The 24,938-nt window shown below is 39.0% G+C and overlaps 3 protein-coding genes and 1 long non-coding RNA gene across 7 annotated transcripts; 1 reads left to right on the forward strand and 3 right to left on the reverse strand.

Moving 5' to 3' along the window:
- Positions 1 to 42: 42 nt before the first annotated feature.
- On the reverse strand, positions 43 to 1,669 carry LOC144082958 (uncharacterized). Of its 2 annotated transcripts, XR_013303416.1 has the most exons (5): positions 1,460 to 1,669; positions 805 to 891; positions 597 to 688; positions 417 to 513; positions 43 to 339 (listed from the first exon to the last, which is right to left on the reverse strand). It is a non-coding gene; the product is annotated as an uncharacterized LOC144082958 (long non-coding RNA). The 2 variants fall into 2 exon arrangements; XR_013303415.1 differs by lacking the exon at positions 417 to 513 and having other exon boundaries at positions 1,460 to 1,656.
- A 2,920-nt stretch (positions 1,670 to 4,589) lies between these two features.
- Positions 4,590 to 13,788, reverse strand: LOC144082548 (LON peptidase N-terminal domain and RING finger protein 3-like). Of its 2 annotated transcripts, none has more exons than XM_077609787.1 (12): positions 13,067 to 13,788; positions 10,086 to 10,204; positions 9,836 to 9,958; positions 9,116 to 9,190; positions 8,882 to 9,038; positions 8,723 to 8,807; positions 8,532 to 8,646; positions 8,308 to 8,429; positions 7,135 to 7,293; positions 6,897 to 7,059; positions 6,668 to 6,817; positions 4,590 to 5,474 (listed from the first exon to the last, which is right to left on the reverse strand). In XM_077609787.1, exons 1-12 carry the CDS (start codon positions 13,767 to 13,769, stop codon positions 5,292 to 5,294), a joined length of 2,154 nt encoding a protein of 717 aa, XP_077465913.1. In that variant the 5' UTR covers positions 13,770 to 13,788; the 3' UTR covers positions 4,590 to 5,291. The 2 variants fall into 2 exon arrangements, with proteins under 2 accessions (XP_077465913.1, XP_077465911.1); XM_077609785.1 differs by having other exon boundaries at positions 9,116 to 9,229.
- Positions 13,789 to 15,330: 1,542 nt separating this feature from the next.
- LOC144082858 (COMM domain-containing protein 5-like) lies at positions 15,331 to 18,112 on the reverse strand. Its single transcript, XM_077610314.1, has 7 exons — positions 17,892 to 18,112; positions 17,647 to 17,807; positions 17,024 to 17,052; positions 16,902 to 16,952; positions 16,667 to 16,762; positions 16,507 to 16,582; positions 15,331 to 15,712 (listed from the first exon to the last, which is right to left on the reverse strand). Exons 1-7 carry the CDS (start codon positions 18,010 to 18,012, stop codon positions 15,611 to 15,613), a joined length of 636 nt encoding a protein of 211 aa, XP_077466440.1. The 5' UTR covers positions 18,013 to 18,112; the 3' UTR covers positions 15,331 to 15,610.
- Positions 18,113 to 18,122: 10 nt separating this feature from the next.
- Positions 18,123 to 24,886, forward strand: LOC144082857 (protein FAM199X-like). 2 transcript variants are annotated; one of them, XM_077610312.1, is made up of 8 exons: positions 18,123 to 18,234; positions 19,384 to 19,563; positions 20,740 to 20,959; positions 21,678 to 21,836; positions 21,914 to 22,075; positions 22,541 to 22,724; positions 23,479 to 23,582; positions 23,658 to 24,886. In XM_077610312.1, the coding sequence occupies exons 2-8, from the start codon at positions 19,397 to 19,399 to the stop codon at positions 23,829 to 23,831; spliced, it is 1,170 nt and encodes a 389-aa protein (XP_077466438.1). In that variant the 5' UTR covers positions 18,123 to 18,234; positions 19,384 to 19,396; the 3' UTR covers positions 23,832 to 24,886. The 2 variants fall into 2 exon arrangements, with proteins under 2 accessions (XP_077466438.1, XP_077466439.1); XM_077610313.1 differs by having other exon boundaries at positions 18,177 to 18,237; positions 19,387 to 19,563.
- The last annotated feature ends 52 nt before the right edge of the window (positions 24,887 to 24,938 follow it).

Consider the following 24,938-nt stretch of genomic DNA (forward strand, 5'->3'; position numbering starts at 1 on the left):
TGTATTTTTCTTCATAGAACTAGCAAAGGAATGCAAGCAACATGACATTTTAGAATTTTTATTCAAAGAAATACATTTGCACACTTAGGAATTATCACATTAAAGTATTGATTGGCCAGTCTTCACCTGTAAACAAACAAAACACAGTATAAAAAATTTGGGGAAAAAGACTTAGAATATAAACACCAAAAATTAAAGGAAAAAAAAGACCATTGAGGGTCTTGGGTCTTTTTTCTCCAAGTGTTTTAACAAAGACAAATGACACTCAAATCTCTTTTATTGAAATTTCTGATTGAAAAAAAAAAGAAATCCTCCTCACCTTAGGGATCGGGACATCACCTATAAAATAAGAGGGGTTAGTAACTTTAGTCAATAAAATAATGTGAGATTGGAATGTTTTGACTTGGATACATTACAATATAACCCGGAAATAAGCTGCTTCCGGTGGCCAGCGCTATCGCATTTCGATCATAATACATATGCGTCTGACGAAATAGTGCGTGCTTTGTGTGTCTAAAATACAGAAATAGCACTCGTTACTGACACTGCGGCATAAGAAACGATGCGCCAAATAGGCGTGAAAATACGGTATTAACCTTAGAGCAGAGTTCAGAGACGATGCATCATCTTCAAGTGGGCAACCTGGGAAGATCACCTGGTCCTCCAGGGTCTGGACATCACCATGGACCTGGTGCATGCAAAAAAATAGAGCAAAAGTTATCATATACAGAGACTGGAGATTCAACGGATAGGTTTAGGTGGGTTTTTTTTTTTTTTTTTTTGGTTGGGGGTAATTAGTATTACCTTGATACCTTGGCCCAGTCTCCTCTCCCCTCAAGGGTGTGCATGGTTCTGGACACACGGGAATAGCTGCATCTTGATTGAACCAAGCTATTTGGGAAGTGCAAACAATTATTACAGGAAAGAGAAATCTTAAAGTAAATGATCAAGATAAAGAATGAAAATAAGTTAGTGAGTGCTCGGTGCTAATTTCCCCTTTCCAGACAAAGCGATTCAATATACAGACTGATGTTAAAAGCTAGGATAAAGTCGGCTTAACCATTTTGGTATCAATGATTTTTGTTTAAAACCGAATTACAAATTGGAAAAGGGCGTTTAGCAATCGCAGTGAAAACTATCATTACATTCAACACACCTTCACCTGGCAAACTGACCGTTGATATCTCGGCTTTGTTTGATAAAATGAAGTCTTCCCCCACGACTCAATAATGGAGAGAATACGGACAAAATACTTTTGAAGTCAAATGTCGTGAGGCTAATGCTAAGCTAGCTACTGACATGCCAAGGAGCCCATACTTCAAATGTCGACGGTGTGTTCGACCTAGCAATAAACTAACAGATTTGTTGGCGTTTTGGCTCAATTGATTCCTAAAAAAATCTGCCGGTAGGGTGTTAAAAATGCACATAGGCCAGTAAATTGCTCTAGTCGAGGACTTACCTCGTTTGGGTGCTAGTCGTTCGACCGACGGCATGGAAATTGCTGCGCTAAAGGGCGAGATGCTGCGCAGGTGCATAATTTAAGCACCTGCGTCACCAATGGGCGTAACCACGCCCATAGGAGGTGATTTGTCCTCCCGACTCAATGACCATGTTTGGAAGATGACGTACTATAGTCGCCATTTTTGTAGTCTTGATGCTGTAAAAGAGTGTGTTCGTTTTTTTTTTTAATAGAAAAAGCCTTACTTTGCATGGTCATTTTAAAAAAATAAAAAGCCTTACTATACATGGTCATTTTTTAAAGAAAAAGCCTTACTTTGCATGGTCATTTTTAAAAAATAAAAAGCCTTACTAACAATGGTCATTTTTTAAAGAAAAAAGGATGGTTTCGATCCATCGACCTCTGGGTTATGGACCAGCACGCTTCCGCTGCACCACTCTGCTGTACATCCTAGCAAGTTTGCTATGTTTTCTCCCCTTCAATAAGAGTTCGGTACTCAAAATAACTTACGAGTTTTTCTTAGCATCTGCACAAAGAATCAGTCTAGCAGAGGATGGTTTCGATCCATCGACCTCTGGGTTATGGGCCCAGCACGCTTCCGCTGCGCCACTCTGCTGTACTTCCTAGCAAGTTTGCTATGTTTTCTCCCCTGCAATAAGAAATCGGTACTCAAAATAACGTACGAGTTTTTCTTAGCATCTGCACAAAGAATCGATGTAGCAGAGGATGGTTTCGATCCATCGACCTCTGGGTTATGGGCCCAGCACGCTTCCGCTGCGCCACTCTGCTGTCCAAACTTGCAAGTTTGCTATTTTTTCTCCCCTGCAATAAGAGTTCGGTACTCAAAATAACGTACGAGTTTTTCTTAGCATCTGCACAAAGAATCGGTGTAGCAGAGGATGGTTTCGATCCATCGACCTCTGGGTTATGGGCCCAGCACGCTTCCGCTGCGCCACTCTGCTGTCCAAGGTTGCAAGTTTGCTATGTTTTCTCCCCTGCAATAAGAGTTCGGTACTCAAAATATATTACGAGTTTTTCTTAGCATCTGCACAAAGAATCAGTCTAGCAGAGGATGGTTTCGATCCATCGACCTCTGGGTTATGGGCCCAGCACGCTTCCGCTGCGCCACTCTGCTGTCCAAACTAGCAAGTTTGCTATTTTTTCTCCCCTGCAATAAGAGTTCGGTACTCAAGCTAACATACAAGTTTTTCTTAGCATCTGCACAAAGAATCGGTGTAGCAGAGGATGGTTTCGATCCATCGACCTCTGGGTTATGGGCCCAGCACGCTTCCGCTGCGCCACTCTGCTGTCCAAGCTTGCAGTTTGCTATTTTTTCTACCCTGCAATAAGAGTTCGGTACTCAAAATATAGTACATACAAGTTTTTCTTAGCATCTGCACAAAGAATGTGCTTGTTCAGACTTTTATTATAATTTTTCCAGATTGCCGATTAACAGGGCATTTCTAATGACATTAATAACCTTAAAGTATCCAGTTTACTTGGCAAATACATTGAAACAATAAAAACAAGGAAGCAGCAAACTGTTGCATTCATAACTTATCACTTTCCACGCTTTCTCGTCATTTAAACCAGTTTTAAAGGAAGCATTGTATGTACACTCATTCACTGCCATTAACGGCGATAGACGTCCAATCCGATTTGACCGGGTCAAAATAGACATGCATCGCCATCAATGGCAGCCAATGAGTTAAATTGCTGATTCTACAAATGTGATTGACACAGGGGACAAACATTTTACATATACATCATCATACCTGTCAACCTCTGCCGATAACTGCCCTTATAAATGATTATGATTCCCCTTACAACCCCCCCAAAAACCTTACAAACACCCTACGAGTCGTACGGTGTTTGTAAGGTTTTGGGGGGGTTTGTAAGGGGAATCATAATCATTTATAAGGGCAGTTATCGGCAGAGGTTGACAGGTATGCATCATTAGCTTGCTTTAACATGATTTAAAACATGGTCATATTCAACCCCTCTTTGTGAATATCCACCTGAGTCTTACCATCTCTCAAAATGTATTCGAATAAAAGATACATAATTTAAAAAACCCCGAATAACATTCCACTTTCGACAAAATAGGAAGTCCAACTTAAGGCACTTGAGCTGTTATCAGTGGAAGAACATTTTATGTTTTCAACCAAAATGCAACCTAACGTGTACTACATTAACTTCTCAATGTAAAAAAACATTATTCTAATCAAAATTGATTTTCACTCTTTTTACAATGTAGATGTACAGTAATTAAATTTGACTGAAAGCATTTCCCTTTTTGGCCAATAATATTTCTTAAATTGTGCTAAGAAAGTCATGGGAATTCCTTGATTTTGATACAACATATGATGCAAAAATAAAAATGAAATATGTTGCGGACCCAGACAAAAATAGAAAAATAATTCAAAGAAAAATGACTTTACCTTACGAAGTTTTATTGCTGAATTTACTTAATTGCAGGTAAGAGGACAAACAAATTGAAATGATGGATTAAAGTTGACATCTTTGTACTATTGCATATGATAGGAAGATTTTTTTTCTTAAATCTACGTGTATATATTTTGGAGTTATTCCATTCTACGGAGTTATTTTCCCTCTTTTGGGTGGAAGTACCAATTAAACAATTAACATTGACTTAATCAATGTGCATTTCAAATGTTCAGAAGCAAAGCAGCAATGTGAGCATTTTTTTTTCCTGCATTTACTCTACATTTCTACGTTCAAATAAACAATCCTGCGGAACAGGTAACATGTAAACAATGTAATTGCTTGCATAAATAATGGAAAAAATAAATAATGGAAATTAAGAAAAAAAATGCCACGCAAGACTAAAGAAAAAGAGTTCACATTCAAATCAATTAGAAATAGTCAGTCAAAGTATAGAGAGTTTTTCTCATTTAAAGTGAGGTTTCACTTGATAAATATCACCTCCTTTTTTTCAATCATAATTCACTAAATTGCAGTGAATGCATTTCCAAAAAATGTTTTTAAAAAGTGTATGTTTGGTCTCTCAGAATTCTCAAGTACACTTAGATACATAAAGTGCTTAACAAGTAGACCAACATCGAATATTATTTATTTTGTTTTGATAATGGATAAAAATATGCTTGAAAGTCAGTTATTCATACAAAACGAATAAAGAATAAGAAATATTATACAACAATGTGTTGCAAAGCATTAATGGCGTGTATAGATACATTTCTTTTTCTTCACATTATATTAATTTATAGAAAAAATATTATTATAAAAATATATTACATATAGCAATGAATGTTCTACAAATCAATTTCCAGTGATGGAAATTGTGATATAATCATTGTAATTTGTATTAATTCCGTTTAGCCAAGTATGGAAAATAATGTTTTACACGTAACCGGTATAATATTTCATAAACCAATATTTGGTGGTCTAAATTTGTTAAGCACTGTACATACAAAATATATGTATACTGGGGGCTTTGTGTTTGCTTTAAAACTGTTAGCAGCTCACTTCAAGAAAAATGCAAATATATAGCTTTTGTTTTCATTTTGGTGCAATAATATTAAAACTAAATATTGAGTGGAAGGCAGACATTGAGTCCATTGCTTATGTTGTGCGCATTAGCGAAATGAAAAGTGTTCCAAAGAAAGACGATAATCCATAAAGATAGCGAAATAAACATCTTGACAAAAAGTCTTTCTTTACAAAAATGAAATAAAGAGGAAGGGTTGCTTTCCATCCCTTAGAAGAATGAATTATTGGAAGGTGGTGTCACTTGAACGTAAAGTCACGGAAGGAAGAACAACGGCTCAACTGCTCGTCGGGGCGAGCGGGATTATGACCTTTGACCCAAAGTGTGTCCCCGACGTCTGCTGTGGGCCATGAAGAGCAGAACTTTGCGGATGCCGCTCAGGCGGTCTTTCAGAGACGTGATGGCGAGGAAAGGTAACTGGGCTCGGCCCTCTAACGGAAGAACGGCAAGTAACCACCAACACCACGACGGACCGTTAGGACTGGCCTGCCAAAGGTTCAACAAAGCCAAGTCAATTTACAGCACACCAAATCTTCTTTTTTAAAAGGATTAAGTGGAAATCTATAAACTTTAGATTCATTCATTCATTTAGTCAATGAGTCATTTTTGGGGGGTTAAAACTTCAATTTTGGACATTCTGGCCATTGAAAAACTTGGGTCCTCACAGCACACAGTAAACTCAAAGACAATCCGTGTTTCTTTCAGTGATTCACTTATAATAATAATACATGTATGTGTATGTGTATATTTATGTACATGTATGTGTATATTTATGTACACGTATGTGTATGTTTATATTTATGTACACGTGTGTATATATTTATGTACACCTATGTGTGTATATTTATGTACATGTATGTGTATATTTATGTACACCTATGTGTGTATATTTATGTACATGTATTTGTATATTTATGTACATGTATGTGTATATTTATGTACATGTACGTGTGTATATTTATGTACATGTATGTGTATATTTATGTACATGTATGTGTATATTTATGTACATGTACGTGTATATTTATGTACATGTACGTGTATATTTATGTACATGTGTATATTTATGTACATGTATGTGTATGTGCATATTTATGTACATGTATGTGTATATTTATGTACATGTATGTGTATGTGTATATTTATGTACATGTATGTGTATGTGTATATTTATGTACATGTATGTGTATGTGTATATTTATGTACATGTATGTGTATGTGTATATTTATGTACATGTATGTGTATGTGCATATGTATGTACATGTATGTGTATATTTATGTACATGTATGTGTATGTGCATATTTATGTACATGTATGTGTATATTTATGTACATGTATGTGTATATTTATGTATGTGTATGTGCATATTTATGTACATGTATGTGTATGTGCATATTTATGTACATGTATGTGTATGTGTATATTTATGTACATGTATGTGTATATATATATATTTCAGCAACACGTTTATTTATTTTTATATTTATTTATTTATTAACTTATTTATTACCTATTTATTTATGTCTAAAATGTCTTTTCCTGTGTCTGTATTCTCACGCTCTTGCTACTGGGACAATGAAATTTCCCGAATACTACAGGATGAATAAAGTGATCTGATCTAATCTAATAAATCTGGTGGGCCACGAGACTGCCGAAGTGATTTTTTTTCATACATACCTGAAGTTCAGAGTCCTTCTCAGGTATGGGTCCAAAGTGGCCTTCAATACGTTCCTTTTGCTCAATTTTCAGGGAGTTGACCCAGACCAGAGCCTGGTCATACACGGAGTCGTGTAACGACTGCAGCTCGCCCACTGCCAAGCCCTCCACCTACAAAGCGTTTATCAACCCAATTTGAATTGTGCAAAAATGACCACTCCTCCTCTCTCATCCCTGTTTTCAATTTTACCTTGACGTCCTCCAGGTACTCGATATCGGCAGTGTTGTAGCCATCTCTCTCCCTCTGCTGGACGACTTTAAATCTCCGCCTGCCGATAGTATCCACGACCGAGCGTCCGTCGGAGAAGAATTGCACGTCGCGAATCTCCAGCAGGCAGCCGTAGTCTGCAAACCTAGCGAGAAGAAAACAGGGGATGGTTTTTTTCGACGATAAGTACGCGTACGCCGAAAGCGACTGCTGCACCCACCCCTTGAGGTCGTCCCCCAGACACATGCCGAAACAGTTGGTTCCCGTCTCCATGCATCGGCGAATCATCAGTCGGTAGCAGGGCTCAAAGATATGGAGGGGACAGGGGACGGTGGGGAAGGCCATGGTGCACACAAATATAGGCACATTCTTGTTGAGGCTGAGGACAGATACATAATTAGAAGTTAGCGATGGGAAGAAAGCATCACAATTAAAAATGTACTTCAATTCCTTCTAAAATGATGCTTTAACATGAAAAATAAAATTTTCAATTTAACGCATTTTTAACTGATGCTCTTAAGTTGACTGTGCTAAACTTTTAAGGTCAACAGTTTGCTTTTATATATATATATATATATATATATATATATATATATATATATATATATATATATATATATATATATAAATAAATATATAAATATATATATATATATATATATATATATATATATATATATATATATATATATATATATATATATATATATATATATATATATATATATATATATATATATAAATAAATATATAAATATATATATATATATATATATATATATATATATATATATATACACACATACATATATATATACACATATATATACATATATAAAAATATTTATTTTAGAATGCTTTTGGACTCAGATTTAAAAAAAATTGGAATATTTTTAATATTAAATTTGGATTTTTCCCTTGGGAAATCCATTTTTGTAAACTTGCAACTGTTGGAATATCCCTTTATCCATTTTTGTAATCAATATTCACACCCATTCCTGTATTTTAATGATGATACTTCACCATTCAATCATTTTCCACCCCAAAATTAAGAACCATTACATTGCATACTATGCATATGTGCAATGGTAAATTACATACATTGTGAAGCAAAGCATATTGAAATATTTACAATGGCAAAGTGCACTGATACCATCTGGCCAATTTATCACCGGCAAGAAAGAATAGACCTTTGACAATAAAATTTAAAAATACAGGCCTGAATACCAAGACTCTCTCTAAAAGGTGAATAGCTACGAATAGATTTAGTTTGCTCTGCTCCCTGGCTGTTGAAACTTGTTCAACATGTCATATAAATGATCATAAGAACAACAACAGAAGGTGTGTTATAATAAGAAATGTCAAGTCAATTAAGAGGAACCTCTAAGCTTACTTGGAAAGCTCAGCCATCTCCTCGTTGTGGATTTTCTGTCTTTCCATGAGCTCGGACGGAAGATATCTCGCGATGAGGTTTTCCATTAATGTGGTCTTGGAGTATTGTCTTTGGACTAGGTACTGTGGAGAGACGCAGATTAGTGGGCGCTTAGTGATGATCAATTGTGTCCACGCTACATCGTCATTTGCAGAGAGATTAATTTGAACTGGAAACTGGCGTACTTCTGACAGCTCTTCTTTGCAGAGGGGACACTTTGGGTTGTGGTCCAGACATCTTTTGAGACACTGAAGACAGAAGCTGTGACCGCACGGCGTCGTTACCGGCTCGTAGAGCAACCTGGGTGAAAGACAGCCCTTCAGCATGTTTATGTTAACAATTGCAAATGATTCCAAATATATAGAAATCTCCTGACCTCATGCAGAGAGAACATTCCAGATCTGTCGGGTCCAAAATATCACCAACTGGAGTCCTCCACGGATCCTTCACCTGTGCCGATTCTAAAATACGAGACGTCCGTTCAGCGTCTAATTTTGTGGCGCATTATTGCCTTAGTTACTATATTTGGACTCACCGGACTTTAATCTTTTTTTAGCATCACTTCTTTCTTCTTCTCCCATCCCCCTTTCCCATTCCTCTGTGATCCTTCGCTTCCTCTTCTGTAGAAGACAGTGGTCCGTCTTTCGGACCCCCAGACTCAACTCCGATGATAACTGGACAGGGCCAAAAATCTGGGGGAAGCACGTTACGAAAACGTTACGCTTAATTAAACGTATTGTCAAACTATGCTCGCAAAATCTTCTCTTACCTGAGAGGTCGCACTGATGCCGTTCTTCACGTGCCTTCTTGCAGGTACGATGTTGGGGACGTCCGAGATGGGCACCTTATCAGTCACCACAGGGGCCAAAAGGTCACTGAGAAGCTTTACAAAATAAGCTGATGTCATTCACAATATTTAACTATTTTCTTTTCCTTTGGGAGTAACTGATAAAAATACAGAAATGTTATACATGTGCTGCTTTTTGCTTCATTTTGGCTTTAGTGTACCGTATTTTCACGACTATAAGGCGCACCGCATTATAAGGCGCACCGCATTATAAGGCACACCGCATTATCAGGCGCACCGTCAATGAATGACACATTTAATTTTTTTTTTCCATATATAAAGCACACTGGATTATAAGGCGCCCTGTCTATTTTGGAGAAAATGTAAGAGTTTTAAGTGCGCCTTATAGTCGTGAAAATACGGTAGTTTTGTTCTAGAAGATTTAGAGGTTTTTGTTCTGTTTTTAAAGGTGCACCAGAATACACAGTAGTTCAATATATTGTTATATAATATTGGCAACACTGGACTATTGTAGTCGCTTGCTTTGTTGGAGTCTTAGTTTTAACTCAAATGTTCTATTGTGTAGCTGTATTAAGAAAAAGTATGACTACACAATGGTTTAAATTGGACATTGTCAATAAATGTAATCAATCAGTTAATGAAATTCTTCAAAAAGCAGTAAGCACGCAAGAGAGTGAATACCTTGTGAGCTTCATTTCTGGCCAGTCGACATTCAGGCTCTATCGAGAGACATAGCAGGTATTCTCTTAGAGCTTCTTCAGTCCTGCCCAGTGACACCAGAGCATGTGCCTTACGAACATGGCCCTGTTGGCATGAAGAAGGTAGAATTAAAAGTGTGACGAGATTAAAAACTGATATAAGAAAAGCTTCAAATTGAGTTCAACTCCAGGAAAGATGTGGATTTCTTTCTTGGTTATGTATTAGGTCATACCTTGGACCACAGAGGCATAAGTCTGCAAGCCATCTCAGCATCCCTTAGGGCCTTTTCGTAGTCTTTCAGACTGGAGTAGATCTGGGAACGGTTACTGAAAAGGATGTGGTCTGCGGGTGCTAAAGTGTGGAAGAAGAAAAAAAAGACTAAGTTTCATATTAACCCTGTTTGTATTATATTTGATACATTAATTTTGAGCAAAGTGGGATTTTTCCCCCTGAAAAAAAGCTGATTTATCTATATGAATTTAAATATAATACAAATTTATTACAATTTATATTTGATTTTTTTTGTTGCATTTTAAAGGCTCAGTGTAAAAAAAAAGGTTGATTTGCTGTCAATTATTTAGTGGTATTGGCTTTGAAGGGTTAAATAAACATGCATTAAAAAATTGGTTCGTATTAATTCCCTGCCATGTTTGATTCAAAGTGGGAAAATAAAAAAATAAAAAATAAAAAATGATACAAAGTGAAACTACTTTCCTGGGTTGAGGCTTTGGTAAGTAAATAAAGTATAAAAAAAAGTTCAGAATTGAATCCCAAAGAATGTGAACTTGACTCTGAATTATTGAAGATGGATTGCAAGTTCATTAGGAATAAAACGCTGAAATAAAAGCTGAAACGTTTCCAACTGGCATAAGAAGTTAATTTTATGTGAAATAATTCATTCATTTGGCATGCTGCTTCTCTTCATCAAATCATTTAAATTACTATTTACACAATCAACCATCCTTCAACTGCCATGAAAAATGAACCTGTTAAACTTTAAATGTTAAAACCTGACTTATAATATGTAATAGCAAACTGGAGATATAAGAGAGTTTACATGTGGGGTAAGTCATGAAAGACTGACTTTTACAATTCAAAAGGAATTGGTGCCATATTACAAAACGCCTGCCTTATAAAACCATGCAGCACTATCAAGGTGACCCACATTCTATGTTTCATAACGACTAAAAACTTATGCAAATATCACATTAAGCTTAAAGAATATTGAAGATTGACTTATATTCACATGTGGCTGAAATGGGAATGAATTAAAAACACAAAAAAAGCGAGATTAACAAAAAACAGACATACCAAAAGGTGAATGAATACCTTCGAAACAAAATGAAACTAAAAGAATACATAAAAAAAACGTGGGCTTGGCTTGATATGACACGTAACAGCCAAATGCCAAAGCACAAAAAATGATTGCATTCGTGACCTCAATCGAGATTTAAGACACTTTCTGTTTCAGGATGAAAATGTATGACTATATTTTTACTAGTGATTTTATTGATGAAGCATGATTTTCAAAATTCCTCCTTGAATTGGAGAAAATGAATTTATTTGCATGTGCAAAGAATTTTTTGTTTGCCATTTGGACATTTCTTCAGATGCAATTTCAGGCAATGGAGTGAAATTTAAAATTGAGAGAATTTAGGACCTACAGTCAGAGTTTGTTTTAAGAGCCTTCATTCATTTTTGTTGCCGTATTTTGGACACTATAAGGCGCACCTTCAATGAATGGCCTATCCTAAAATGTGTATCCTATATAGGGCACACAGGATTATAAAACACAGTTGTAGTAGTGGTGGTGGTGGTGGTCGTGGTAGTGGCATTAGTAGTACGTAGTAGTGGGGGATTATTTTATACAACCAAAAGATGGCGCTGTAGTAGTCCTAGTAGTATTAGTAGTACCACCAGTAGTACTAGTAGTAGTGGCAGTAGTTGCAGTAGTACTAGTAGTAGCCCTGGTAGTAGTAGTAGTAGTAGTAACAGCAGCAGCTCTAGTAGTAGTACTAATTGTTGTAGCTGTAGTAGTAGCAGTTGCAGTAGTAGTAGTAGTAGTAGCAGCAGCAGCAGTAGTAGTAGTAATGGTAGTGGTAGAACTAGTAGTGCTACTACTGGTATGATCAGTAGTAGTAATAGTAGTGCTAGTAGTACTGGTAGTAAGTACAACTACTACTGGCAGTCGTAGTAATAGTAGTGCTAGTAGCACGAGTAGCAGTAGTACTACTACTACTACTACTACTACTAGCAGGAGTATAGTAGTAATAGTAGTAGTGGTAGTAGTAGAAGTAATGGCTAGAGGTCCCACTTTTAACATTTAACTAACATTTCCTTAATAGTCATCACTCAAAACCAGAGAATAAACAAGCAGCTGTGAGTGTTGGAAATGAAGGGTCAAATTTCAGTAGACGTTAACGGCAGCCTATGAGTTAATGTGGCCTTCTCATCTGCATGTCACGGGGCCCATTATACAAGTGAGGTTGCACATGCAGTCAAACAAAACAGCAGAAACAAAGCGCTGGCTATGAATGGTCACGTTTGATTGCCATTGAGGGCGACAGACGCCTAATCCATTTGAATTGGGAGGGCTCCCAGGCCCAGCGATGATTTGGGATGGATTCGACGTCCATCACCGCCAATGGCAGCCAGTGAGTTAACTTGCAGTCTCATCAGCATGTCTGTTATGGAAGTGAAGTTGGCCTATGAAGTACTCCTAGTGGTGACCTACAATAACACCCTTGACCTACATTTGTGTCATTCTCCCATTACACAACGGCTGAGCCAAGGGGGCGGTGACGCCCTTACGCAATGTTTGGCCCACTGGCCCAGTCGACATTCAGCTGGTTATTCAACACGTGGAGACGCAGTGCGTGTCACGCCCACGCCCACACACACACACACACGCGCACGCACGCGCACGCACACGCACGCACACGCACGCACGCACACGCACGCACACACACACACACGGAACTTTGCAGTAGTACATGTTTTTATGACACACATTCAAGCGCCTATAGTTTTGCATTAAGTCGTGCAGTTTTGTAAGCATAAGCATAATACAAATTAACTTTGAAAGCGGTTGTAATTAAAATGAATACAGTAGTAGTTTAAAGAAAAAGATACTTGTCATATAATGATGGTAATCGTTAGACGCTGATATTATGATGTGGCGAGATGCAAAAAGTTTGTAATAGAAAGACTCACAAATCAAGATCGCCTGGTTGTATTTCTCCAGAGCAGCTTCCACTTTTTTCTCCGAGTAGAGGCCGTTGCCCTCCCGTCTCAGCTGGCCTGCCTGGTAGACCCTCGGGAACCATTTTGCCAGTAGGTTGCTGAGGACCACGTTAACCCGAAAACTGTGGACCGCCACTCCGGAGCTGAGCCTGCACTCCTTACAAATGACCTCCTTGTCTTTCTTTTCTCTTTCCAGACATTTTTTACAGAAACTGTGTCCGCACGCCAAAGTGACAGGCTCGAAGAGCGAACTCAAACATTTCCGACAGGAGAAGTCTTCGCCCCGGCAACCTGTGGCTTCCTCCCGGGGGCATCCCGTCGCCGGCGCCCGGGCTTCCGCGTCCTCTCCCCGGCGGTCACCTTCGTTGTCCGGCCTCGTGATGGAGGTCAGGTAGTCGACGAGGTTGTCCAGGTTTTCGGGTTTCAGCCTCTCCATCTCCCCGGCCTTTCTGTACACCACGAAGGCCTCCGCAAATTTGCCCCCGAAAGCGAGCGCGTCCGCCCGCCTCACCGTGAGCTCGTGTCGGCTGTTTTCATCCGCCAGAACCGCGAGCTGGCACTCGTAAATATCCGCGGCCAGCTCGAAGTTTTTCGCCCGGAATGCTTCTGCGGCGAGCTGCAACATGCTCTCGCTTTCTGTCACCATGGCGCACAGTTTGTTGGAGGGACTCATATGCTCGGAGCATCCCCGCTCTGCGTTACGTGTACACGGGGAAGACTGAAGGTTGACTACCGGCACGCTCTCACTTGACTCCGTGAACCACGCGTCTCATTCACACAGCCGGGGGAGGGGGCGTTACGTAAAAAAGTGTGTCACGTGATGGAGGTAGAACACTCTCATTGGACAAGCGCTGGAGAAGAAGAAAAAACCCATTACAAAACAATTTGCCATGTAACACGTTCACACGACGGGAGTGACTGGGACAGCAGCCGTTCTGACCTGCATTCTGGAATAGCCGGACGGGTCATGTATATAATTAGATTTTTCAATATTGCAAAGGAAACTATATTTCAAATACATACATCAGTTGTTTAGCGTTACAAATCGGTTTTACAAACCAACCCCCAAAAAAACATTGTACCAAAACCTCACCTTGCAATTGAGGTCAGTTGGAAGTTTAACCCTCAACTTATACTACTCCATAAAACCAAGAAACTAGGCTTGTAACTCATTCAATTCCAAAGACAGGTACACTTCAAAACTATTTCAACTGGGAAGGTCGGTATTGAGTGAGCCCACTGCCAAAACAATTTGGAATGGACGTCCTTTGCCGTCAATGGCAGTCAATGAGTCAATATTTGACTCCACTGCGGAATACAGTCCAAAAAAAATCAGTTATTTTTGCTATCATTTATTAATATTGACGGTGACAGACGTCCAACTCAATTTGACTTAAAAAAAAAAAGATCGGGGTTGGTTGTCACTTTTTTTCCCCACTCTTTTATGAATAGCTTTCCATCAACACATCTAAGAATAATCATTAATTTGTTAATGGAAAGCATAATATCCTTGTTTGGGTCTGACATTCTTTTGTTGTTGTTTGTTTTTAACTGTGATCTATTGGAAGACAGCCTCACAAGTGGATTATTCTCACACACAAGGCGGTTAGTTGTCACTTTTAGATTAAATTAGATTTTCTTTAAAAATGATACATTCTGATTAAAATTTTAATATATTTAATTAGTTGTTGAAAGCTGCCATTTTTCTTATGTAATGGGATTACATCAAGCAGCAATCATATTACTTCATTAAATGATAAAACACTTTATTGTGGTTGTGGGATGATGTTTAGAAAGATAAGGTCAATCACGAGGTTTCAGTCATTGCGTAAGTGGTTGCATAAAAAAAACTGAAAAACTGCCTGTACTTGATGCGGTCTACATCATTTCACTGGAAGTCATGAATATCTTGTGTTTTATTTACCGTCACCACAAAGAAGGAAACAGAGTACAGTTTCCTGATTGCAGTGAAGATATTTTCCCTCAAATAATTCTTAATGAGAAAACCCAACCGTATTATCAGCATTCAGATTGGCACTATTTTTTTTGAGATTTTAGGATAATGCTCTTTCGCAATCTGGAAGCAGTGGATGTGAATACGTGTTCGGATGTTCTGTGTCATGTTTGTAGTTAGGGAGTGATTAATATAGGTCGGCCGGTCTAGTCAGCGGACTCAATCCCTCCCGCAGACATTAAGGCTAGTGGACACGCACAGACCACCTGACACTGTCACGGACAAGTATTTATATGGTTTATTTGCCTTGTGCCTCATTCTATTGCCCCAATTCCAAAATGCATCAAGATATTTTGCAGGAAAACATAAAGATATCATTGGTCCATTGGCAGAAGTTCAAACGAGAATGGGTGATGCAACAAAACGACGACCACAAATATACAAGTAAATCAACAACAGAATGGATCAAATGGGAGAAATTATAAATATTTTTTAACTACAAACAGAAATATGATTTTTTCTTATAATTGTCGACACTTTTATCAAAGATGGAATGTTTTTCAGTCTTGGATCTTGAGTATGCTTCTCTTCTCCAGATCATTCATCTCTTTGAGGATAAGAGCAACATTATACCGCAGCTCGTGGAATTTGGCAGTCGGCACCTCATAGAAAAACAATACAATAAATCATTTGATTCCATGGAAACAAAAAAGCTATGAGATTAGCTTGCAATTTAAATGTCGATGCTCTGCGATTTGAATAAAACAAACATTTGTATGTACTCAGCACATTCCTCAACATTGAGGCTGAATGTGGGAGTGTGGCCTTTTGTTGAAAAGCAGCTTTCTAATTCACAAACGAACGCTTAGGTAAAAAAAATCCTCTTCCTCATAAAACGAAATGATTGCAACATTATTTGATTTTGAATTCTAAACATTACTTTTGTTTGACTTTCACCTTGTTTTTAAATTCATTGAAATAATTGCTGTGTATCCCCCTTTCAACAATTCTTTTATCCACAACTACTCTTTAACAAAACAAATGGCTGAATGTTAAGACCAACCGTATGTATACATGTACATCTATGTATATGTATGTATATTTATCTTTATGCATGTATACATATATATATATATATATATATAATATATCAGCAACACACTTGTTTATTTATTTATATATTTATTTACTTATATATTTATTTATCAACTTACGTATTACCTATCTATTTATGTCTAAAATGCCTTTCCTGTATCTGCATTCTCACCCTCTTGCTACTGTGAAAATGAAATTTCCCGAATATGGGATGAATAAAGTTATCCAATCCAATGCAATACTTTACAAGACTTAAGCATGTTGACCTTATTGCTACAATAATAGAGTGCACATATTAATAATGCACAATCACATTTATTGTATACTAAAAAATGCTTGACTTAATATAATTTTTAAGTACCTCAAATTGGTGTACACTTCCATCTGAAAGCTTCATGTGCATCAAGACCGAAGGCTGCAGGGCTCTGGCCAAAGAGCTGAGGACACCAAGTTATAAAATTTACTTCTCAGGCCCACAGCAAATAAATAATTGTCCTGGTAAGCCAAACTTTGTACTTTACCTGGTAGAAATAGTGACATCCACTCTCCATTGCAACTCATTTAATGTAGGGAGGTGGGGATCCCTCTGGGAAGTTGCAGCTTCTAGAGCTGCACGGCTACAATTACAGAAATAAGAGGCAGCAAGAATTTCACACACTGCTTAAAATAAGTCACATGAGCACTCGATTGAACGAGTTGCTTAATATTTTTGGAGAAATATCCGGACGCAAAAGAGACTCAACAGAAAATACCCACCGATTTCCAAAGACCACACTGCAGAAATCAGAGATGAAGTCTTCTGGTATCCTATTGCCACAACAAAGAAGTTACAAACTGGGAAGAACGTAATGGTCGTAATCAAGAGTTTGTATACTTGCCTCAGTTCTCGAAGATCTTCTTTAAAGGTCTACAAAGGGACGTAAGTGAGTTATTAAACATTTCAATACAAAAGAATACAAACTTCTATTTAATAGTTGTGTTTTGATCATAATTAAATTCACTACGGCCCGAGTGGTTAGCATGTCGGCCTCACAGCTCTGGGGTCCTGGGTTCAAATCCAGGTTGGTCCACCTGTGTGAAGTTTGCATGTTCTCCTCGGGCCTGTGTGGATTTTCTACAGGTACTCCGGTTTCCTCCCACTTTCCAAAAACATGCATGGTAGGGTGATTTGACCCAAGGTATGAGTGTGAGCGTGAATAGTTGTTTGTTTCCTTGTGCCCTGCGATTGGCTGGCCACCAATTTAGGGGGTCCCCCGCCTCTGGCAGGGAAGTCAGCTGGGATAGGCTCCAGCACCCCCCGCAACCCTTGTGAGGATAAAGCGGTTCAGAAAATGAATGAATAAATCCACTACAGTCTCACATTTCACCACAGGGGGGCGCTGTAAACTGGAATGTAATTAACCCTCATTGACCATTTGCCAGTGAAACCTCAAAGTTTTATCTGTCAAATTCTGAATTCGATGTGCAAACCTGTAAATTCAACTTGTGGGACTAAGCTCACCTCCTGTTTAAGTAATGTCTGCGGGGTGCGAACGGCCTCCGACAATAGCCTGTACATCCCAGCGACAATGTGACTAAGCTTCTCCTGTGGAATGGCACTGTTTTCAGCGATTGACTTCATCGTGTCTCTGCAGTCCTTTCCCTCCAGGGCGTTCACCACCGCTGAAAATACACGATTCCAAACTAATTATGGAATTCAACACAACAATTAAAAGATGGCAATCTATCTCTGCAACTAGCATATACCTTTCAGTAACTTTCTAAACTCCTCTTGCTCCACTTCTTTTAAATTTTTTGACATCGACTCAATTTCAGGTGGTATTCTACCTCCCAGAAAACTGGTGTCCGTTACTTGGGTTGACGACATTCTCAAGTTTGCATGTTCACCCCAATAAAATAATCATTAAACATCAGTAACACAAAGCGGTCATGTTTTATTTTTCCGGAATGCAACAACTTCCGGGTTATGTCACGTGATTTGGTCCCCACGCGTCAAATCTCGCGATAAATCGCTTCTCCCGTTGTCGATTCGCTGGCAAGGATTTGCAAATGGAGGCTGCGCGAAATCGGAGACTTTAAACGACAATCGGTCAGTGTTTAACGTTTTATTATCTCATCTCACCGATTTAAGTTGTATTTAATGTGTTTGTGGCAACTTTTTGTTTTGGGAAATCACTTTGGTGTAATTTCACGGCTTTTGTCAACGCCCCGTTGGCATTTAGCAATAGCAACAAGCTAACAATTAGAGCCAAGCGCTCCGTTGGAAGCTACTGATGACAACAATAATTTAACATAAACTACTCGATTGATTATTTTTTTGTATCTTTGTCTTATGTAGTGCACGGCAACGGATTTCCCAGTTTTCTGTCTGCCTAGTCTTCTAATCATTTGGCTTAATAGGTCATTTGTAACCATTGGGTGTGAAATTCCATGTTGGTGTATAAATGGGAAAGACATTGATTATTTAAAATGCTTCATAATACTAAGCATACTGAACCTGGCATCATTCATTCATTTTCTGATCCCCTTTAACTCACAAGGGTCGCGGGGGGTGCTGGAGCCTAACCCAGCTGACTTTGTGCCGGAAGTGAGCATACCCTGAAGCGGTGGCCAGCCGATCGCAGGGCACAAGGTGACAGACAGATCACAATCACACCTACCTAGGGACAAATCAGTGTCCAATCACCCTACCATTCATTTTTTTGAATGTGGGAGGAAACCGGAGTACCCAGAGAAATCCCACGCAGGCCCAGGGAGAACAGGCAAACTCCCCACAGGTGGACGCACCTGGATTCGAAACCCAGGACCTCAAAACTGTGAGGCCAATGTGCTAAACACTTGCCCGCCAGGCCGCCCACCTGGCATTATATTTAGAAAAATCGAATGATAGAATTACCTCTTGAGAGCTGATATCTAGCAATTAATCATGAAAATTATCACTACAGTAGTGGCTGTGACAAGTCTGTGCTTTAGTCTGTAGTCACACAGAAATTACTACACTTGTTTGCACAACTATTGTTTTTGATGACCGCAGCCTTGACCGAATGTTGACATCTGACATTGTTCATTTGTTACAACAGCCCATTCATTTCTTCCTGTAACAATAGTAAATTTTCTGTTATCAGTCTGGTGATGACTGCAGTTTTAATCAAATAAAACAAATACTGTTGACCTCGTTGTTGAGCTGTTTGGTTACCAGTGCATTTGTCTGTTTCTAATATATATATATTTTTTTCAGGCTCCTGTACATCATGTCGGATTCTCTGTATGAGAAGTTTCTGGCACCAGAGGAGCCTTTCCCCCTCCTCTCCCAAAGAGCCAATCTCAGTGATGTGGGAACCCTTGATGTTAGTGATTTCAGCTGTCAGCTCTCATCCTGTCACAGGACGGACCCCCTGCGTCGCTTCCACGGCAACAGGCGAGGACAATATTTTCCGAAATGCATGAAGATTTGTAGACACCCTGAGACACAAAGGAAACACTGAACAAATATTCAATAGTTCAGTGAATTTACAGTTATTGCTGAAATAAACTTTAGTCTCTTCACCCTGACCTTTTAAGGTTATTAGCTGTTTATGTTTAAATAAGTTCTACTATCTAAATAGATTACAGCGTGGTAATTATTACGCCGTCAAAACAGTGCGTTAATCCGTTAATCCCAGCGATGGAAAAGTCAGGCTCAGGCGATCGTAGTTAGGTAACAAGGGAAGTAGACTGTCTAAAATTAGAGCTGCAATTACCGATAATTTACCTTATTGACGAATTATTAGACGGTTTATTCAATGGTGAATTGATTAAGATGATGAATGGCATTTTTTAAATTATTTTCACAAATGGTAATCAGAAATAATGAATAGTAATAAAACAAATTCAGTTGTTTTAGGCATATTTTAAGTAAACATGAATGACTACTTCCTTCAAAATGTATATTTTATCGCAACCGTTCAAGTGTTTAGTTCAATAAAGGTTACAAGTATGAAATGAAAACAAATCTCAGTAAAAATCATGCAAATTCAAATTTACAAAGTGCTGCCACATGACATTTGTCTCTGTAAGCAAAGTGCTGATATGAATTGTCAAGTACTTCTATATATTCTTTAAACGAAAATACCAGTTTTCTTGACACCAAGAATGGAGCACCAATTGTAAAAAATAACTTCAAACATAAACTCTGTGGAAAAAAAGTGCATTACGTGAAACACTGATCTACATCTTCTAGTATCTAGATCATCAACTTTACACATTACACATTTTGAATAATGGCAGATTGGAAGCAACAATTAGGTGCTTACTGCCACCTACTGGACAAGTGTGTACCACCCATTCCTCTATCTTGATTCCTCCCTATGCAAATAGTTGACAACAAGAATTGATGATCAAATTTGTTGGCAACATATTTCATTATTTTATCGATGAGTTGTTGCGGCCTTGTTGTTTCACAGTCCAAAACCATCAGTCGACAAGGAAGCCTCTCATTTAGAATTGATCCGACCTGAACTAGGAGGGCAAGAAAAAAATCCAGAATTTCAGCCGTATTCCATTCCAAGTCCAATTTTGAATGCGTCAATGAATTCCTCGTCTTGTTGCTCTCCAGGTGGAACCTCACGTCTCGCGGCACGAGCGTGGCCAGCTCCGAATGCAGCGAGGAGCTCTTCTCGTCCGTGTCCGTGGGTGACCAGGATGACTGCTACTCCCTCCTTGATGACCAGGAGCTGACACCCTTGGATTTCTTTCCCGAGGGAAGCGTTTGCAGTGATGTTTCCTCCTCTATCAGCACATACTGGGATTGGTCTGACAGCGAGTTTGAGTGGCAGGTGGGTTTGTCATGTAAAGAAAAAGAACAAAAACACTCTGTAAACCCTTTTTCCCCCCCTCGCAAAACATTGCACTATGTTAAGAAATCAGTTAATTTTACATTGTTAGTGTTCTTTTGGGTTGCTTAAATATTTTTCTGTGGTCACCAGTTATTAAGTTATGGCTATGTATGGTAATGGGTACTTCTCTCATCTGTACAGACGCTCCCCTATTTACGAACATACGACTTACGAACAACGGTACATACGAACATGTCTGCAAATTGCGTTTATGTCGAAAAATGTTCGTAAGTTCGATTTTGTTGCTTAAGTGCGTGACGTATCGCCAGTGCGCAAAGAACCTTTTTCATTGTTATCATGAAATATCTCGTGCATCCATTATTCAATATGGCTTGATGCGCGTGAGAGTGGTGAGCGTTGCACGGTCATACAACTTGAATCGTTCGACCGTCAGTACCATTTATAAACAGAAAGATCGAGCAGCAGGACCCAAATATTGAACGTTGCACAAAGTTTGCAAATCAATTGAATGATGCCATACAGTGCTACCGCATCATTTATGATGAAAAAAAGGATACCGATACCACATGTCCCAAACCCGTGGTGGATAAATAGTACAAACAGTTAAAACAATAAATTGAGATTGTATACCGTGTTTTGCCATTATGGAGCTCTGTGCGTTTTGTTAAACTCCACGTATTCTCCATTTGTCTCACAGTTGCCAGGGAGTGACATCACTAGCAACAGCGACGTCCTATCCGACATCATTCCGAGTGTCCCGAATTCACCTTGTTTGGTTCCCAAGAGGAAGCCTAAGCCACACCCTCACCGCAACCTGGATGAGCTGCCATGGAGCGCTATGACTAATGATGAACAAGTAATGCTCGTGAACCCTGGCAGTTTTAACATGACAACGGCGATTATAAACAATAACCGCCATTTTTTTTCTTTCAGGTGGAGTACATCGAGTACCTGAGTCGTAAGGTCAGCACGGAGATGGGTCTGCGAGAGCAACTGGACATCATTAAGATCATCGACCCGTGTGCTCATATCTCCCCCACGGATAGCGAGTTCATCATTGAGCTTAACTGTCTTACCGATGAGAAACTCAAGCAGGTGGGCCACGTGACACTGCCCCCCGCAAAAAAATCATTTTATATTTGTGCAATTGATGTTTTTGTTTGTTTCTTAGCTATTATTTGATTGAATTGCCAAACTATTATTAACGATTGAATGACCTAATCTACCAATTGGAAGAGAGAATACAGATGGTACTAAAAAAAAAAAGTACAAATCTTGAAGCTAAAAGTAACTTCTCTTCATGTTTGTGCTGTTATTATTTTCAGCGACATTGCAACCATTTTTTAAAGGGTCATATTTGAACAGCTATTTATTGTTGTTCTAACTGACCTTAGGAAGATAAAAGCATATCAGTAGGTTAAAAAGAATAGCAAAACACGATGGACAGAGTTGAGATTCATTTTGCAAAAAAATCTACATGTCAATTTCCCTTGTAAAAATTCTCACATTTGATTATGGTGTAAGAAAACTGTGAATAATGCGTGTATTTACCGTCTCCAGGTACGGAGCTACATCAGAGAGCACGGGCCGAGGCAGAGGGCCAGCAGCATAAGGGAGGGTTGGAAGAGAAGCAGCCACAGCAGCGCCAGCACAGGCGGCATCAGCGGCGCTAGCAGCAGCAACGCCAGCATGGTGAGTTCGGCCAGCTCCTCCACCAGCTCTGCGGCCTCCAACTCTGTTGCAGGTAGGAAAAAGAAGATTTTTTTTTTTACTTGGTTACTAGGGATGTCTCCGATCTAATCACGTGATCAAAATGGGCTCAAAGGGTTTGGAAAATGTAACGAGACGAAGAGCCACAGTATATACAAAATATAAGAACCGAAGTGCCGCATTCATTTTAGCCGGAAGCTGCATGTGGCTCAAGAGCCACATGTTCGCCACCCCTATAATATAAAGTTGTACTTCTACTTATGAAATGTATTGGTTCCATAACTTTTTGTAAGTACAGCTGTACTTAATCCTTAAATTCTTTAACTCATTCCACGATCCTCAAAAATGCCTTTCAGATGTAAAATGTGACTATTTACGAAAAACATCACGTTACGAAACCACTTCATGATCTAATTAATTTCATTAGGTGGGCTATGGCAGTATTGAATATTGCAAACGTGATATATTCATGTTTACTCTACTGAAACAAACTTTGCAGAACAAAGAAAATGTCCAATGACCGCAAAAAAGTACTGCTGTCTTAACAGCCCATTGACACGGCTCTTTTATTGGGATGGCTTTGTAGAAATTGGGGAAACAATAAACTTTAGTGTGAGATTATTTTTTTTTTAAATCCTTCATACATTTCCTGGATATCGAATTAGGGCTCTGCTATTGGCAGATCAAAATCAGATGACTTGGACTCACATGCAAAAGTGCTGTAAGTGATCAAGACATCCTTGCTTACTATCTTAATGATATACTTTTACCATCATGGTGCGCTCTAGGTGGAACAGCTTCAGCTTGCAGTGGAAGCAGCGTTGCTAACATCAGCAGAGCCCACAGCGACGGCAATCTTTCCAGTGCTGCAGAACGTATCCGAGATTCTAAAGTAAGACCATTCATAATGGGCGATTCCATTTTTTTTTTCTGCTAACCCTCACTCATAACTTTCTCCACGTTGTAGAAACGTTCCAAGCAACGCAAGCTCCAGCAGAAAGCCCTCCGCAAGCGTCAGTTAAAGGAGCAGCGTCAGGCCCGAAAAGAGCGTCTGAGCGGCTTGTTCCTCAACGAGGAAGTGCTGTCGCTGCGGGTGACCGAGGAGGACGACCACAGCGACGACCTGGACGTACTCATGTGACACCAGTGAACCGATCAGTGCTCCCTCTACGCTTGCTCCCGCCATCCTAAAAAGCTTAGCATGCTTAGTTTAGTGTGGGCTGACACCACCTCTTGACTTTGCTCTTATCATGTTATAGTGCATTTCGGGTTCATCCTGAAATTTCACTCAATGCCCCAACCTCACCCGGATTTTTTGTAAGTACTGTAACTTTAAATTCGGCAGCTGTAATCGTGTAAAAGCTTGGACATCATAGAAGGTAAATTTGGCTGCGCTAAGCAAACTCGCTGCTAAATGAGGTTCCGGCTGGGTTGCCAGGTTGCGCCGCTTTGTCCTTTTGGTCAGGGACTCTGCTGTCAAGGCTTAAAGGGAGCACTGAAAACATTGCATGTCAAAGCCCGCACCTCGTCTATATAACTCAGTAACCTTCAGCATTGTTCCTTTTTTTTTCCCCCCCGAACCACCCGCTGCCCCCCAAAAAATGTATGTATGCTGTAAATAATTGCTTGTTTCCAGTTTATCCCAAGTGATAAAAAATTAATTCAATGTTTTTTTTCGTGTGTATTGAAGTAGTCATGCTATGAAAAGTTTCGCAATATTTTAATCATATTTAGATTAATTTGTTTGTTTTGTTGGTTTAAACCTATTCCTATCCTGATAGCACTCCGAATGTAATTCAGCCATGCACGGATGAATGAATGAATGAATGGTCTTCTCACGGGTTGTTGTGTTTATGGCTACATGGCTACCCTGGTTTATGACATTTAACATTAACTGATGTACAAATCTTGACAGAATTGTGAATTACAACCTGTTAGTTCTCTCCGCTGTGATTTGATCAACTACTCTGCAGCCTTGATACTGTACTTAATGATACACTTGAGCTTTAGTTCCCACCTCAGTTGATTTTTAAATCGCAGTCATTGATTTCAAAGCAGGTACTCTGTAGTGTTGTAGTTAAAATTCTATTTTGGCAAAAAAGAGATAATTTTGAGAAGAAAATAAGTCACACTGTGATGCAAGGAAGTTGTAAATAAAGTTTTGCTGATTATGACATTAAAATTTCAAAAACAGAATGTCAGTTATTCTGATTCCGCTTTGGACTTTATTTTGTGACCCTAAAATGTT

The sequence above is a fragment of the Stigmatopora argus genome, chromosome 9 (assembly GCF_051989625.1).
Source record: "Stigmatopora argus isolate UIUO_Sarg chromosome 9, RoL_Sarg_1.0, whole genome shotgun sequence".
NCBI classification, from domain to species: Eukaryota; Metazoa; Chordata; class Actinopteri; order Syngnathiformes; family Syngnathidae; genus Stigmatopora; species Stigmatopora argus.

What these genes read in the sequence shown, in the direction of transcription:
- LOC144082548 (XM_077609785.1), bottom strand. Translation starts at nt 13,769, where the DNA reads ATGAGTCCCTCCAACAAACTGTGCGCCATGGTGACAGAAAGCGAGAGC. An exon ending in GCATCAGTGCGACCTCTCAG is followed by an intron (nt 9,039 to 9,115) that starts GTAAGAGAAGAT and finishes TGCTTCCCCCAG; the next exon opens with ATTTTTGGCCCTGTCCAGTT. An exon ending in GAGATGGCTGAGCTTTCCAA is followed by an intron (nt 7,294 to 8,307) that starts GTAAGCTTAGAG and finishes ATCTGTCCTCAG; the next exon opens with CCTCAACAAGAATGTGCCTA.
- LOC144082858 (XM_077610314.1), bottom strand. Translation starts at nt 18,012, where the DNA reads ATGTCGTCAACCCAAGTAACGGACACCAGTTTTCTGGGAGGTAGAATA. An exon ending in GTTTAGAAAGTTACTGAAAG is followed by an intron (nt 17,808 to 17,891) that starts GTATATGCTAGT and finishes GTGTATTTTCAG; the next exon opens with CGGTGGTGAACGCCCTGGAG. An exon ending in GAAGATCTTCGAGAACTGAG is followed by an intron (nt 16,953 to 17,023) that starts GCAAGTATACAA and finishes TTGTGGCAATAG; the next exon opens with GATACCAGAAGACTTCATCT.
- LOC144082857 (XM_077610312.1), top strand. Translation starts at nt 19,397, where the DNA reads ATGTCGGATTCTCTGTATGAGAAGTTTCTGGCACCAGAGGAGCCTTTC. An exon ending in ACAGCGAGTTTGAGTGGCAG is followed by an intron (nt 20,960 to 21,677) that starts GTGGGTTTGTCA and finishes TTTGTCTCACAG; the next exon opens with TTGCCAGGGAGTGACATCAC. An exon ending in GGCCTCCAACTCTGTTGCAG is followed by an intron (nt 22,725 to 23,478) that starts GTAGGAAAAAGA and finishes GGTGCGCTCTAG; the next exon opens with GTGGAACAGCTTCAGCTTGC.